Source organism: Cetorhinus maximus, chromosome 12 (genome assembly GCF_964194155.1).
Source record: "Cetorhinus maximus chromosome 12, sCetMax3.hap1.1, whole genome shotgun sequence".
Classification (NCBI taxonomy): domain Eukaryota; kingdom Metazoa; phylum Chordata; class Chondrichthyes; order Lamniformes; family Cetorhinidae; genus Cetorhinus; species Cetorhinus maximus.
In genome coordinates, this window is record NC_135890.1 from 63,040,434 (window position 1) to 63,057,429 (window position 16,996).

The following is a 16,996-nucleotide window of genomic DNA, read 5'->3' on the forward strand; positions in this document are numbered from 1 at the left end:
TCTTCCTCCCACAGCTTCCAACCTGATAGTCGCCCAACCTCGGACGGCCCGCTTCTACCTCCTACCCAAAATCCACAAACAGAACTGTCCCGGCAGACCGATCGTGTCAGCCTGTTCCTGCCCCACGGAACTCATTTCTCGTTATCTTGACTCCCTTCTCTCTCCTCTTGTCCAGTCCCTTCCCACCTACATCCGTGATTCCTCTGACACCTTACGTCACATCAACAATTTCCAGTTCCCTGGCCCCAACCGCTTCCTCTTCACCATGGATGTCCAATCCCTCTACACCTCCATCCCCCAACAGGATGGTCTGAGGGCCCTTAGCTTCTTCCTTGAACAGAGGCCCGAACAATCCCCATCCACCACTACTCTCCTCCGTCTGGCTGAACTTGTTCTCACACTGAACAATTTCTCCTTTAACTCCTCTCACTTCCTCCAAATAAAAAGTGTGGCTATGGGTACCCGCATGGGCCCCAGCTATGCCTGTCTCTTTATGGGGTATGTGGAACATTCCTTGTTCCAGTCCTACTCCGGCCCCCTCCCACAACCCTTTCTCCGGTACATCGATGATTACTTCGGTGCTGCTTCATGCTCTCATCGGGACCTGGAAAAATTTATTAATTTTGCTTCCAATCTCCACCCCTCCATCATTTTCACACGGTCCATCTCTGACACTTCTCTTCCCTTCCTTGACCTCTCTGTCTCAATTTCTGATGATAGACTGTCCACCAATATCCATTACAAGCCTACCGACTCCCACAGCTACCTCGACTACAGCTCCCCACACCCCGCTTCCTGTAAGGACTCCATCCCATTCTCTCAGTTCCTTCGCCTCCGTCGCATCTGTTCTGATGACGCTACCTTCAAAAACAGCACCTCTGACATGTCCTCCTTCTTCCTTAACCGAGGTTTTCCATCCACGGTCGTTGACAGGGTCCTCAACCGTGTCCGGCCCATATCCCGCGCATCCGCCCTCACGCCTCCTCCTCCCTCCCAGAAACATGATAGGGTCCCCCTTGTCCTCACTTATCACCCCACCAGCCTCCGCATTCAAAGGATCATCCTCCGCCATTTCCGCCAACTCCAGCACGATGCCACCACCAAACACATCTTCCCTTCACCCCCCCTGGCGGCATTCCGTAGGGATCGTTCCCTCCGGGACACCCTGGTCCACTCCTCCATCACCCCCTACTCCTCAACCCCCACCTATGGCACCTCCCCATGCCCACGCAGAAGATGCAACACCTGCCCTTTCACTTCCTCTCTCCTCACCGTCCAAGGGCCCAAACACTCCTTTCAAGTGAAGCAGCATTTCACTTGCATTTCCCCTAACTTAGTCTACTGCATTCGTTGCACCCAATGCGGTCTCCTCTACATTGGAGAGACCAAACGCAAACTGGGCGACCGCTTTGCAGAACACCTGCGGTCTGTCCGCAAGAAAGACCCAAACCTCCCTGTCGCTTGCCATTTTAACACACCACCCTGCTCTCTTGCCCACATGTCTGTCCTTGGCTTGCTGCATTGTTCCAGTGAAGCCCAACGCAAACTGGAGGAACAGCACCTCATCTTCCGACTAGGCACTTTACAGCCTTCCGGGCTGAATATTGAATTCAACAACTTTAGATCTTAAACTCCTCCTCCCCCCATCCCCACCCCGTTTCTTCCCCCTCCCTTTTTTTTTTCAATAATTCATATAGATTCTTCTTTTCCCACCTATTTCCATTATTTTTAAATCTACAACTAATACCTTGTTAGTCTTTCCACCCCACCCCCACTAGAGCTGTACCTTGAGTATCCTGCCATCCATTCTTAATTAGCACTTTTCTTAGATAATATCACCACCTTCAACACCTCTTTGATCCTTTTGTCTGTGACATCTTTTGATTATCTGCTCCTATCACTGCTTGCTTGTCCCCACAACCACCCCACCCTCAACTTCTCTCTCCCCCCGCCCCCCACCTTAAACCAGCTTATATTTCACCTCTCTCCTAACTATACTTCAGTTCTGTTGAAGGGTCATGTGGACCCGAAACGTCAACTCTTTTCTTCTCCACCGATGCTGCCAGACCTGCTGAGTTTTTCCAGGTAATTCTGTTTTTGTTTCCTATATATGCCTACCCTGTTCCCTGTTGGCTAGCTAACCTTCTATCCATGTCAATATGTTACCCCCTACACCATGAGCTTTTATTTTCCGCGATAACCTTTCATGTGGCACTTTATCAAATGTCTTCTAGAAATCTAAGTGCAGTACATCTACCGACTTCCCTTTATCCACTACACATGTGACTCTTTCAAAGGACTCCAATAAATTGGTTAAATATGACTTCCCTTTCATAAAACCATGTTGACTCTGCTTGATTGCCTTGAGTTTTTCTAAGTGCCCTGCCATAACATCTTAAATAATAGCTTCTAACATTTTCCCTATGACACATATTAAACTAACTAGCCTGTGACTACCTGCTTTCTGTCTCCCTTTGTGAATAAAGGAGTTACATTTGCTATTTTTCAATCAAATGGAACCTTCCCCGAATCTGGTAAATTCTGGAAAATTTAAACAAAATGCATCAACTATGTCACTAGCCACTTCTTTTAAGACCCTAGGACCTGGGAATTTGTCAGCCCGCAGCTCCAACAATTTGCCTAATACCACTTCCCTGGTGATTGTAATTTTCCTGAATTTTAAAAAATTATTTGTTCATGGGATGTGGGCGTCGCTGGCTAGGCCAGCATTTATTGCCCATCCCTAATTGCCCTTATTATTACCTTTGTTGTTCTGCTTCTTAATTTGATGCCTAGCTCCTCATACTGACTATGTAAAACCTCCTTCCTTGCCCTACCTCTGTCATTGGTATCTACATGGACCATGATAACTGGATCCTCCCCCTTCCACTGTAAGTTCCTCTCCAGCCCTGGGCAAATGTACCTAAACCTGGCACTGGGCAGACAACACAGCCATTTGGACCCCCGTTCTTTGCTGCAGAGAACAGTGTCAACCCCCCTCGCTACACTATCCCCATGTGTCTGCTACCCTTGTCCTTCTAGGTGGTAGTGATCGTGGGTTTGCAAGATGCTGTCGCAGGAAGCTTGATGACGCCTCCCATCACTTTGCCAATGATTGAGAGTAGACTGGTGGGGTGGTAATTGGGGCATATTGGATTTATCTTGCTTTTGTGGACAGCATGTACCTGGGCAATTATGCAAGTTGCCTGATAGATACTGTTGTTGCTGTACTGGAACAATCTGGCTAGGGGTGCAGGTAGTTCAGGAACTCAAGCCTTCAGCACTACTGCCGGGTTGTTGTCAGGGCACATAGCCTTTGCTGTATCCAGTGGCTTCAGCTGTTTCTTTATATCATGTGGAGTAAATCTAATTGGTTGAGAACTGGCATCTCTGATGCTGGGACCTCTGGAGGAAGCCAAGATGGATCATCCACTCGGTACTTCTAGCTGAAGATGGCTGCAAATGCTTCAGCCTTGTCATTTGCACTGATGCATTAGGTTGCCCCATCATTGAGAACGGGGATATTTATGGAGCTGCCTCCTCCAGTTAGTTGTTTAATTGTCCACCACCATTCGTGACTGGATGTGGCAGGACTGCAGAGCTTAGATCTGATCTGTTGGTTGTGGGATAGCTTAACGCTATCTATTGCATGCTGCTTCTGCTGTTTGGTACGCAAGTAGTCCTGTATTGTAGCTTCACCAGGTTGGTAACTCAGCTAATGCTGCCAGACCTGCTGAGTTTTTCCAGGTAATTCTGTTTTTGTTTTGGTAACTCACTTTTAGGTATGTCTGGTGGAGCTCCTGGCATGCTCTTTTGCCCTCTTCTTTGAACCAGGGTTGGTTCCCTGATTTGATGGTCATGGTGGAGTGGGGGATATGCTGGACCATGAGGTTAAAGATTACTGCTGCTGCTGCTGATGCCTGCAGCATTTCATGAGATGCCCAATTTGGAACTGATTGATCTGCTCTGAATGTATACCAATTAGCATTTTGGTGGTGCGACACAACACGATGGATGGTATCCTCGTGTGAAGACAGGTTTTGTCTTTACAAGGACTGTGGTGTAGTGGTCATGTCACTGGACTAATAATCTAGAGGCCTGGGCTAATTCTCTGGGGACATGGGTTCAAATCCCATCATGGCAGCTGGTTAAATTTAAATCCAATTAATCAATAAAATTCAATTTATTCATTTATCTGGAATTAAAAGTTAGTCTCAGTAATGACGACCATGAAACCATGTCGATTGTTGTAAAAACCCATTTGGCTCACTATTGTCCATTAGGGAAGGAAATCTTCCATCCTTACCTTGTCTGGCCTACATGTGACTCCAGACCCACAGCAATGTGGTTGATTCTTAACTGGCCTCTGAAGTGGCCCAGCAAGTTACTCAGTTGTACCAAACCGCTACAAAAGGAATAAAACTGGATGGACCATCTGACATTGACCTCGGCACTGGAAGCATCAACAACATACTCAGCACTCAGCCCTGTCAACGTTGCAAAATCCTTCATACCAACATCTGGGGGCTTGTGCAAAATTGGGAGAACTACTGTATAGACTAGTCAAGGAATAGCCTGACATAGTCAGACTCACCGAATCATACCTTGCAGCCGGTGTCCTAGACACCACAATCATCATTCCTGTCCTACCAGCAGGACAGACCCACCAGAGGTAATGACACACTTTTATACAGTCAGGAGGGAGTTGCCCTGGGAGTCCACAACATTGACCCTGGACCCGAGGTGGGAATGTGAGTTGTGAGGAAGATGCAAAGTGGCTTCAAGGGGATTTGGACTGACAAGAACATGGCAGATAGAATATGATGTGAAAAATATGAGTAACCTTTGGTAGGAGGGACAAATGTGCAAGGTATTTCCTAAATGGTAAGAGATTAGAGAGTGTAGATATACAAAGGGTCCTGGGTATCCTTGTCAATAAGTCACTGAAAGCTAAAATGCAGGTACAGCAAACAATTAGGAAGGTATGGTATGTTATCCTTTATTGCAAGAGGATTTGAGTACAGGAGTAGCAAAGTCTTGCTTCAAATGTATAGAACCTTCGTTAGACTGCATCTGGAGTACTGAGTGCAGTTTCGGTCCCCGTAACCTTAGGAAGGATATTATTGCCATAGAGGGGGTGCAACAAAGGTTCACCAAACTTGTTTTCAGATGGTGGGACAGTCCTGTGAAGAGAGATTGGGGAAACTGGGCCTGTATTCTCTAGAGTTTCGAAGAATGAAACTTACAAAATACTTAAAGGGATAGACAGGGTAGATGCAGGTAAGATGTTTCCCCTGATTGGGGAAGCTAGAACCAGGGGCCACAATTTCAAAATAAGGGGGAAGCCACTTAGGACCTAGATTAGGAGAATTTTCTATTTTATTCAGAAGGTTGTGAATTTTTGGAATTCTCTAACCCAGAGGGCTGTGGAAGCTTCGTCATTGAGTATGTTTAAAGCAGTCATTGACAGCTTTTTAAACACCAATGACAAAGGAATATGGGGATAGTGTAGGCAAAAAGCATTGAAGTGGATGATCTGTCATGATCGTATTGAATAGTGGAGCAGGCTCGATGGGCTGAATGGCCAATTCAGCTCTTATGTTCCTAAATTGTGGGGGTAGTAGGGGGTTGCTGGAATGGGTGGTGTTTCGGGGGAGCAGGGAGGCTGGAAATCGACATGGGAGAATGTGGGAAGGCTAGAGATTAGGGCTTGTGGGGGTTTTAGGGAGACTGTTGATTGGAGGCTGGGGGGTTGTTTGGGGGGATTCAGGAGGCTGGAGATCAGGACCTAGTGAAGGTGGGGGAAGGCTAGAAATCAGTGGGGGAGTTTTGTGGGGAGCAGGGGAGGTTGGAGATCAAGGCATGGGAGGAGAGCAGGCTGGAGATCGAGGCATGGGAGGAGAGCAGACTGGAGATCGGGCTAGGAGGGAATGTTTGGGGCTCGATGGGGAGCCTGGTGTAAGGGAGGTCACAACCTTCTTATGAAGCACAGAAAAACACTCCCTGCCCCTCCTGGCCCACATGCTTCCAAAAAAATTAAGATTAAAACTTAACTGCTGGGCCTATCGTGGCTCAAGGTGCAGGTTTTACCCAAGAGAACTGGAAAATTGGAGCTCTGAGGAAAGATTGGATAGGCTGAGGGGAGATTTGACTGAGATGTACAAAATTGTGAGGGGCCTAGATAGAGTGGATGGGAAGGGCCTATTTACCTTAACAGAGAGTTCGCTGACTAGGGGGGCATAGATTTGAAGTGATTGGTAGAAAGATTAGAGGGGAGATGAGGAACAATCTTGTTACCCAGAGGTTGGTGGGGGTCTGGAACTCACTGCCTGAAAGGGTAGTAGAGGCAGAAGCCCTCAACTGATTTAAAAGGTGTCTGGGTATACACCTCAAGTGGCATAACCGGTTGGGCTACAGACCAAATGCTGGAAAGGGGATTAGGCTGGATAGCTCATTTTTCAGCCGGCACAGATACAATGGGCCAAGTAGCCTCTTCCTGTGCCGTAAACTTTCTATGATTCTTATAAGAGTGGAACTAACACTGTTCCATTGCTTTGGCCTCAGGCTGATAGGTTCTGGTGTCATCATCAGAGCTGATCTGCATATTTAAGACAGGACCCTGCTTCCTTTCTGCTGGTTAACATGCCCCCCCTGCCCCCCTCCACCACCCCACCCCCACCTGCCCTCAACCCTGCCTGGGTTCCTCAAGATGGGGCAGTTAATATTAGGGCCACAGAGACTGTACAGAGAAACCCTTAACCATTGATTCTCTGTGTGCAGGACTCTTATTCATGGAGATAAGGTCGGAGGTTTCTCCATTTTCTGGGCAGATGATGGACTGGATACTGGACCCATTCTTCTGCAGAGACAATGTGATATTGAACCAAATGATACCGTGGACTCGCTGTACAACCGCTTCCTGTACCCTGAAGGAATTACAGCAATGGTAAGGTCTTTTTTAATTCATTTTCAGAACCTGAGCATCACTAACAAGCCATCATTTATTGCCCATTCCTTAAATACCCTTGAGAAGGTGGTGGCGTGTTGCTTTCTTGAATCACTGGTGTCCATGTGGTCTAGGTACACCCACATTGCTGTTAGGAAAGGATTTTCAGGATTTTGACCCAGCAACAGTGAAGGTACAGCAAATAGTTCCAAGTCAGGATGTTTGTATTTTGGAGGGGTGCTTGTATGTGGTGATGTCCTATTGTTATGATATGGCAGGTGGTAATTGCCGGGCTGACTAAATCCCGAAGGGAAACTTGGCCTATCACAACAATTTGCAATTTGTATTTTATTACGAGAAGGTATGTGCACTGAAGTCAGAAGTAAAGAGTCCACTAACCTTTGGAGATTTTAAATATTAAATTAAAACAATTATTAACAAAACAAAAGCACTTTACAGCCTTCTGGGCTGAATATTGAATTCAAAAACTTTAGATCTTAAACTACCCCTCCCTTTTGTTTGTTTTTTTTTCAATAATTTATATAGATTCTTCTTTTCCTACCTATTTCCATTATTTTAAAATCTACAACCAATACCCTGTCAGTCTTTCCACCCCACCCCCACTAGAGCTGTACCTTGAGTATCCTGCCATCCATTCTTAATTAGCACTTTTCTTAGATAATATCACCACCTTCAACACCTCTTTGATCCTTTTGTCTGTGACATCTTTTGATTATCTGCTCCTATCACTGCTTGCTTGTCCCTACAACCACCCCACCCTCAACTTCTCTCCCCCCCGCCCCCCACCTTAAACCAGCTTATATTTCACCCCTCTCCTAACTATACTTCAGTTCTGTTGAAGGGTCATGTTGGACTCGAAACGTCAACTCTTTTCTTCTCCACCGATGCTGCCAGACCTGCTGAGTTTTTCCAGGTAATTCTGTTTCTGAAAAGAAAACTTAACCACACAAGATTACTGTTACACAGTTAAATTTAGCCTTACAACATTGGCACAGACTGCTGCCATGGTACGCCTATAACTGTGTAGTAGCTGCCGGTTCAGAGCTGGACATGTAGCATGAACTTGTTCTCCAATGCATGTGACAGTTTTGTAATACGATCAGCACAAAAAAACCTGAAGTAATGTAACAGCCTACCCCAGGAAAGCCCTACCTCGAGCCCAAGGTTTCAATCAATGACCAGAACCTGTTGGCAGTGGATATGTTCAGTTATCTCAGCAGCCCTCATCTCTCTGGTTGCCCATATTGATGATGAGACTCGTGCAAGAATTGTCAAAGTAACCGTTGGCAGACTTAGAACATCAGTCTGTGAATGAAGAAGAGTAAGTTTGCCTACCAAACTGAAAGTCTATTTTGGAGGACGTGAATGTTTAAGGTGGTGGTTTGGTGGATGGGATGTCAATCAAACAAGCTTGTTTCTCCTGGATGGGTGTCAAGCTCCTAGAGTTGTTGGAACTGCACTCATCCAGGCAAGTGGAGAGTATTCCATCACACTCCGGAAGGTAAACAGGCTTTAGGTAGTCAGGAAGGCAGTTACTGCAAAATTCCCAGCCTTTGACCTGTTTATGCAGCCACAGTGTTTATGTGGCTGGTCCAATTAAGTTTCTGTTCAGTGATGATCCCCAGGATGTTGATGGTAGGGGATTTAGTGGTCACAATGCCATTGAACATTAAGGAGATTATTAGATTCTCTCTTGTTGGAGATGGTTATTGCTTGGCACTTGTGTGGTATGAACGTTACTGCCACTTGTCAGCCCAAGCCTGAATATTGTCCAGGTCTTGCTGCATTTTGACATGGACTGCTTCATTATCTGAGGAGTTGCAAATGGAACTGAACGTTGTGTAATTATCTCTGATTGTAATATAACCCCTCCCCACACACCTTAACTACCACCACCACCATCACCACCACCACCACCACTCCCCCCACCACCACCACCACTCCCCACCTGCCTTATCTCGGAAGCTGCCACCTCAACACTCCTAAAAGCAATTTCCCCAAGTAGAAACATAGGCGATTTAATGCATTGAAGGAAGCCATTCAGCCCATCATGTCTATGCCAGCTGAAAAAGCACTACTTCTGTTAACCCCCATCCTACTTTCCATTCTTTATTCATAGGTTATGGCAGCTTAAGTGCAGATTAAAGTATTTTTTTAATGCAATGAGGGTTCTCTGCCTCTACCACCTTTTCAGACTCTGAATTCCAGTCCGCCATCACCCTTTGCGTGAAATAAATTCTCAACTCCCTTGTAATCCTTCTGCCAATTCCTTTAAATCTCTACCCTTCTGTCCCCATACATTCTACATTCTACAAACGCTATTCATAATTTTATGCACTTCAGTTAGGTCTCCCCTCAGCCTCTTTTGTTCCAAAGAGAACAGCCCGAGCCAAACCAATCTTTCCTCATGGCTAAAATTCCTTAGCCCTGGCAATGTCATTATAAATCACCTCTGTACCCTCTCCAGTGCGATCACACTCTTCCTGCAATGCAATACCAGAACACTAACTAGTTTTTTTTTACAGTTCCAGCATAACCTTCTTGCTCCCTATCATCCCTATTCTCTAGGCCTCCGCTGCTAAAGGAAAATATTGCATATGCCTTGTTGACCATCTTACCTGCCTGCCCTGCTATCTTCAGGGATCTGTGGACCTGCACTCCAAGGTCCTCTGTTCTTCTACAATTCTCAATATCCTACCATTTATTGTGTTTCCCTTGCCTTGTTTGCACACCCCAAATGCTTTACCTCTTACCTGTGGCAAGTAGAATTCAATCCACACATTTCTGCCCATCCGACTAGTCCACTAATAACTTCCTGCAGTCTACAGTTTTCTTCCTCACTATTAACCACATGGCCAATTTTAATATCATCTGCAAACTTCTTAATCATGTCCCTGCATTTAAATCTAAATCATTGATATATACCACAAAATGCATGAAATCTGCAGAACTCCACTGGAGACACACAAAAATACCCTCCTTCTTACCACTGAGCCAAATTTTGATCCAAATTGATGTTTTTTCTGTGGATCCCATGGACTCTTATTTTTCTGACTAGTCTGCTACATGGGACCCTGTCAGAAACACCTTGCTAAAATTCATGTACATCCCATCAAGCGTGCTACCTTCATCGACCGTCCTTGTTACCTCCCCCAAAAATTCAGACACAACTTTCTCTTTAACAAATCCATGTTGACTATGGTGGCGTAGTGGTATTGTCACTAGACTGGTAATCCAGAGGCCCAGGGTAATGTTCAGCAAATGGTGGCATTTGAATCAAATGGTGGAACTTTGAATTCAATAAAAATAAAAATAAAAATATTCAATAAAAGTCTAATGATGATCATGAAACCATTGTCGATTGTTGTCCTCACCTGGTCTAACCTATATGTGACTCCAGATCCACAGTAATGTGGTTGACTCTTAAAAGCCCTCTGAAATGGCCTAGCAAGCCACTCAGTTATATCAAACCACTATAAAGTCAATAAAAAGGAATGAAACCAGACGGACCACCTGCCATCAACCTCAGCACCAGCAATGACAATGGCAAACCCAGTCCTGCAAAGTCCTCAATACCAACATCTGGGGGCTTGTGCCAGAATTAGGAGAGCTGTCTCACAGGCTAGTCAAGCAACAGCCTGACATAGTCATACTCATGGAATCTTACAGATCATGTCCCAGACACCACCATCACCACATCACCATCACCACTATCCCACTAGCAGGACAGACCCAGTAGAGGTGGCGGCACAGTGGTATACAGTCTGGAGGGAGTCGCCCTGGGAGTCCTCAACATCGATTCCGGACCCCATGAAGTCTCATGGCATCAGGTTAAACATGGGCAAGGAAACCTGCTGCTGATTACCACGTACTGCCCCCGCCCCCTCAGCTGATGAATCAGTACTCCTCCATGTTGAACATCACTTGGAGGAAGCACTGAGGGTAGCAAGGGTGCAGAATGTACTCTGGGATGGGGGACTTCACTGACCATCACCAAGAGTGGCTTGGTAGCACCACCACAGACCGACCTGGCCGAGTCCTAAAGGACATCGCTGCTGGACTGGGTCTGTGGCAGGTGGTGAGGGAACCAACAAGAGGGAAAAACATAATGATCACATCCTCACCAACCTGCCTGCTGCAGATGCAGCTGTCCATGACAGTATCGGTAGAAGTGACCACCGCACAATCCTTGTGGAGATGAAGTCCCGCCTTCACTTCGAGGATACCCTCCATCGTGTTGTGTGGCACTCTCACAATGCTAAATGGGACAGATTTTGAACAGACCTAGCAACTCAAGACTGGTCAGCCATGCCATCAGCAGTAGAATTCTACTCGATCACAATCTGTAACCTCATGGCCCGGCATATCCTTTTCCCTACCATTACCACCAAGCCAGGGAATCAACCTTGGTTCAATGAAGAGTGCAGGAGGGCATGCCAGGAGCAGCACCAGGCATACCTAAAAATGAGGTGTCAACCTGGTGAAGCTACAACACAGGACTACTTGCATGCCAAATAGCATAAGCAGCAAGTTATAGACAAAGCTAAGCGATTCCACAACCAATGGATCAGATCTGAGCTCTGCAGTCCTGCCACATCCAATGGTAGTGGACAATTAAACAACTCACTGGAGGAAGAGGCTAAACAAATATCCCCATCCTCTGTCCAACCTTTCCTCATAAGACAACCCACCCACAGAATCTCAGAATTTTGACGACACAGAAGGAGGTTATTCGGCCCATCATGTCTGCAGCAATTCTCCAAATGAGCATTATGACCTAGTGCCGTTGTCTCGCCTTTTCCCCATACCCTTGCACGTTGTTTGTATTCATATATTCATCTAATATCCTCTTGAATGCCTCGATTGAACCTGCCTCCACCACACTTCCAGGCAGTGCATTCCAGACCTGAAGTACTTGTTGTGTGAAAAAGTTTTTTCTCACGTCACACTTGCTTCATTTGCAAACCACCCTAAATCTGTGACCTCTTGTTCTTGATCCTTTTACGAGTGGGAATAGCTTCTCCCTATCTACTCTGTCCAGCTCCCTCATGATTTTGAACATCTCTAACAAATCTCCTCTCAGCCTTCTCCTCTCCAATGAGAACAGTCCCAACCTCTCCAATCTCTCCTCATAGCTGAAGTTTCTCATCTCTGGAACCATTCTTGTAAACCTCTTCTGCACTCTCTCCAATGTGTTCACATCCTTCCTATAATATGGTGCCCAGAACTGTACACAATATTCCAGCTGAGATCTGACGGGTGTCTTGTATAAATTCAGCATAATCTCCTTGCTCTTCTACTCTATGCCCCTATTAATAAAACCCAGGATACTATATGCTGTATTAGCTGGTCTCTCCACCTGCCTTGCCACCTTCAATGATCTATGCACATATACACCCAAGTCTTTCTGCTCCTCCACCCCCTTCAAAATTTCACCCCCTATTTTGTATTGTCTGTCCATGTTCTTCCTACCAAAATGCATCATCTCACACTTCTCCGCATTGAACTTCATCTGCCACCTATCTGCCCACTCCATCAACTTGCCTAGGTCCTCTTGAAGTTCCGCACCATCCTCCTCGCAGTTCAGAACACTCCCAAGCTTCGTATCATCCGCAAACTTTGAAATTGTCCCCTGCACACCAAAATCTAGATCATTAATATATATCAGGAAAAGCAAAGGTCGCAATACTGACCCCTGGGGAACTCCACTACAAACCTTCTTCCAGCCCGAAAAATATCCATTGACCATTACTCTCTGCTTCCTATTTTTCAGCCAATTTTGTATCCATGTTGCTACTGACCCTTTTAGTCCATGAGCAATAACTTTTCTCACAAGTCTATTGTGTGGCACTGTGTCAAATGCCTTTTGAAAGTCCATGTACACCACATCAACAGCATTACCCTCATCAGCCTTTTCTGTTACCTCTTCAAAAAGCTTCAGCAAGTTAGTTAAACACGATTTCCCCTTTAGAAATCCATGTTGGCTCTTCCTTATCAACCCATATTTTTCCATGTGACTACTAATTCTATCCTGAATAATTGTTTCTAGAATTTTGCCCACCACTGAAGTTAAACTGACTGGTCTGTAATTGCTGGGCTTATCCTTACAACCTTTTTTGAACATGGGCGTAATGTTTGCAATTCTCCAGTCTTCTGGCACCACCCCTGAGTCTAGGGAAGTCTGAAAGATTATGGCCTGTGCTCCTGCACTTTCTACTCTCGCTTCCTTCAATATCCTTGGATGCATCTCATCCGGTTCCAGTGCCTAGTCAACTTTACCGACAGGCTATTCAACGCTTCCTCCTTATCAATTTTGAAACCTTCTAGTGACAGAGTTTCCTCGTCTGTCATCATGGCCTGGGTACCGTCTACCTCCTTGGTAAAGACGGATGCAAAGTAATCATTTAATATCTCAGCCATGGCCCTTTCGTCCATGTGTAAATTCCCTTTTAGGTTGCTAATTGGCCCTGCTCCTTCTTTTACCATCCTTTTACTATTTATATGCCTATAGAAGATTTTGGGATTCCCCTTTATGTTGGCTGCTAGTCTTTTCTCATAATCCCCCTTTGCTTCTCTAATATGCTTTTTCACCTCCCCTCTGAACCTTCTGCATTCCTCTTGGTTCTCAATTGTATTTTCTACCTGACACCTGTCATAAGCACACTTTTTTTTCTTTATCTTAATTTCAGTCTTCTTTTTCATCCAGGGAGCTCTGGATTTGTTTGTCCTACCTTTCCCTTTTGATGGAATATACCTTGATTGTGCCCGAGCCCATTGCTCAGCTACAGTTTCTCCTGCCAATTTTTCGTTCCAGTCTCTCTGGCCCAGCTCCGTTCTTGCTCCATCGAAGTTAGCTCTTGTCCAGTTAATTATTTTTACTCTGGATTGCCTATCGTCCTTTTCTATCGCCATCCTAAAATGTAAAATACAGTGATCGCTGTCTCCTAAATGTTCCCCCACTGAAATTTGATCTACTTGGCCCACCTCATTTCCAAGAACCAGGTCCAACAGCGCATCTTTTCTTGTTGGATTTTCTACATACTGTTGTCGAAAATTTTCCTGATCACATTCTAGGAACTTTTGCCCCTCTCCACCCTTTACACTACCACTGTCCCAGTCTACATTTGGGTAATTAAAGTCCCCCATTATAACTACTTTATAATGCCTGCATCTCTCTGCAATTTCCCTGCAGATTTGTTCTTCAATGTTCTTCTCACTATTTGGTGGTCTATTGACTACACCGAGCAATGTAATTCCCCCCTTTTTGTTCCTTAGCTCTAGCCAAATTGATTCTGTCCTTGAACCCTCCGGGACATCCTCTTTTTCCAGCACTGCAATGCTCTCCTTAACCAATACCGCCATCCCTCCTCCTTTCCTTCCTTTCCTATCCCTTCTGAACACCTTGTACCCAGGAATATTTAACTCCCAGTTCTGCCCTTCCTTGAGCTAGGTCTCTGTTATCGCGAGAACATCATAGTTCCATATGACAATCTGCACCTGTAACTCCCTAATCTTATTTACTATCCTCTGTGCATTCACATACATGTAGAGTAACCCTGATTTAGATTTTCTTACTTTCTCCCTTACCCCAACTTTACCTATTAACTTACCATTTTCTATACTTCTCTCCAAGTATTTTGTGCACCCTGGTATTCCTCTCTAATATTTTTTCTTGGTTCCCACACCCCTGCCAACTTATTTTAAAGCTCTGTCAACAGCACTAGCAAAATACCCAGCAAGGAACTCAGTCCTAGCTCTGTTCAAGTGCAACCTGTCCGGCTTGTACAAGTGCCATCTCCCTCAGAGCCAGTCCCAGGAATCTAAAGCCTCCCTCCTGCACCATCTGCCTTATCCTCCTATTTCTGTACTCACTGGCACGTGGCACTGGGAGCAATCCGGAGATTACTACGTTAGAAGTCCTGCTTGCTTATTTTCTACCTAGTTCCCTAAATTCTCCACTAACTTAGTGATGTGTATTATTGGGTTACAACATGAGTTCAATTTGAATGGGAGCTGCAGAGTAAGGATCTCTTGTGAATCATTTTGGCCATGATTGCATTGTAATATAACCCTTAATTCTGGTGAAGTTTGCTTCTGGAGAATCAGTTTTTGCCTATGTTTGCTGTGGGAATGTTTCCAGGAACCAGAAATCTCACCTGGATTCACTCTGTTTTGTTTCAGGTGGAAGCTGTGCAGCTAATTGCAGAAGGGAAAGCACCTCGAAAAACTCAACCTGAAGAAGGAGCAACATATGAAGGAATTCAGAGGAAAGAGAATTCAAAGGTAGTGTACTAGTCTGTAGTTTGCAGTTATTTTGCCGTCACTTTTCTCCAGAACAATGAATGTGTTTTGAAGGTAATTCATATGAACATATGATATTTGTTCATGGTCTGGCCTAAACTTGACTCTCAAACCACACTGTGGTTGACTCCTAACTGCCTGTCAATTGTATTAAGCCACCACAAAGAATAACCTGCCTAATCCGTGAGTGCAGATTCACCACACAGACTGCAGTGGTTTAAGTAGGCGATTCACCTCCTCAGGGCAACTAGGGAGTGGTTGATACATTTAAGGAGAAGCTTAACCCATATATCAGGTTGGAGAGAACTGAAGGATATGGGGGAACAGGTTGGGAAGGGGCAGTTGGAGTGGGAGCCGGATCAACCAGGGATACAAGGATAACCCTGGGCTTCTTTTCCCGACTGCAGACATTCTCCTTAAATCCTTCTCCCTTGTCTCCATCACTCTCAGCTCCAACAATAAATGTGAGGAGTTCATGGATTTCTCTGTCACTAAGATTGAGATGATTCAATCAGCTGCTCTGCCACGTCCCTCCCTCCACAAGCCCACCTGTCCAAACTTCCTTTAATGCTCCTTCTTGCCCTGGCCCTGAATTTGCATCTGTCTCTAGTTTTTCCCCTGTCTCAGCTCATGCTCTCTCTGAGCTTATCTTGTCCTTGCTCCTTTGACCCTATTCCCAGTAATCTGCAGATCAGTCAACTTCCCTTCCTGGCCCTTATGTTAGTCAGTATTGTAAGTGGTTCACTCTGTTCAGGTATTGACCCTCTCTCCTTTAATCTGTTTTGCATTTGTCTTTACCAAGGAAGAAGATGTTGCCCAGGTTATGGTTAAAGAGGTGGTAGTTCAGACACTTGATTGGTTTAAAATTGATAATGAGGAGGTATTGGATAGGCTAACTGTACTTAAATTTGATAAGACACCAGGACTGCATGAGATGCATCGAAGGATTTGGAAGGAAGTGAGGGTGGAAATACTGGCCATAATTTTTCAACCCACAGAGATGGTTCCAGAGGACTGGAGAATTGTAAAAACATTACGCAGTTGTTAAAAAAAGGTGTCAGGATAAACCCAGCAACTGCAGGCCCGTCAGTTTAACCTCAGTGGTGGGGAAGCTTTTAAAACGATGATTCAGGACAAAATTAATAGTCACTTTGACAAATGCAGGTTAATCAAGGAAAGTCAGCACGGATTTGTTAAGGACAAATTGTGTTTAACTAACTTCCTGGAGATTTTTGATAAGGTAACAGAGAGGGTTGATGAGGACAGTGTTGATGTGGAGTATATGGACTTCCAAAAGGCATTTGATAAAGTGCATACGACAGACTCGTGAGCAAAGTTAGAGCTCATGAAATAAAAGGGACAATAGCAGCATGGATATGAAATTGCCTGACTGATATGAAACAGAGTAGTGGTGAATGGTAGCTTTTAAGACTGGAGGAATGTTTATGGTGGAGTTCCCCAGGGGTCGGTGTTAGGCTCCCTGCTCTTCCTGAAATTTATTAATGAACTAAACCTTGCCTGATTTCCATACCCATATTGTCCCCCTCACTTGTGAACACCGACACAAAGTATTCATTTAGGACCCTACCTACCTCTTCCGTCTCCACACACAAATTACCACTATTGTCCTTAATGTGCCCTATTCTTTCCTTAGCTATCCTCTTACTCTTAATGTGCTTGTAAAATAACTTTGGATTTTCCTTTATTTTACCTGACAATGTTTTTTCA

The 16,996-nt window shown here is 45.1% G+C and overlaps 1 protein-coding gene across 1 annotated transcript in view; it reads left to right on the plus strand.

Moving 5' to 3' along the window:
• LOC144687519 (mitochondrial 10-formyltetrahydrofolate dehydrogenase-like) overlaps nucleotides 1–16,996 on the plus strand; it is a 129,947-nt gene that overhangs the window by 16,813 nt on the left and 96,138 nt on the right. Inside the window, exons 4-5 of the mRNA XM_078553760.1 lie at nucleotides 6,781–6,946; nucleotides 15,149–15,250. Coding sequence (XP_078409886.1) covers nucleotides 6,781–6,946; nucleotides 15,149–15,250 — 268 coding nt within the window. The remainder of the gene's footprint in view (nucleotides 1–6,780; nucleotides 6,947–15,148; nucleotides 15,251–16,996) is intronic.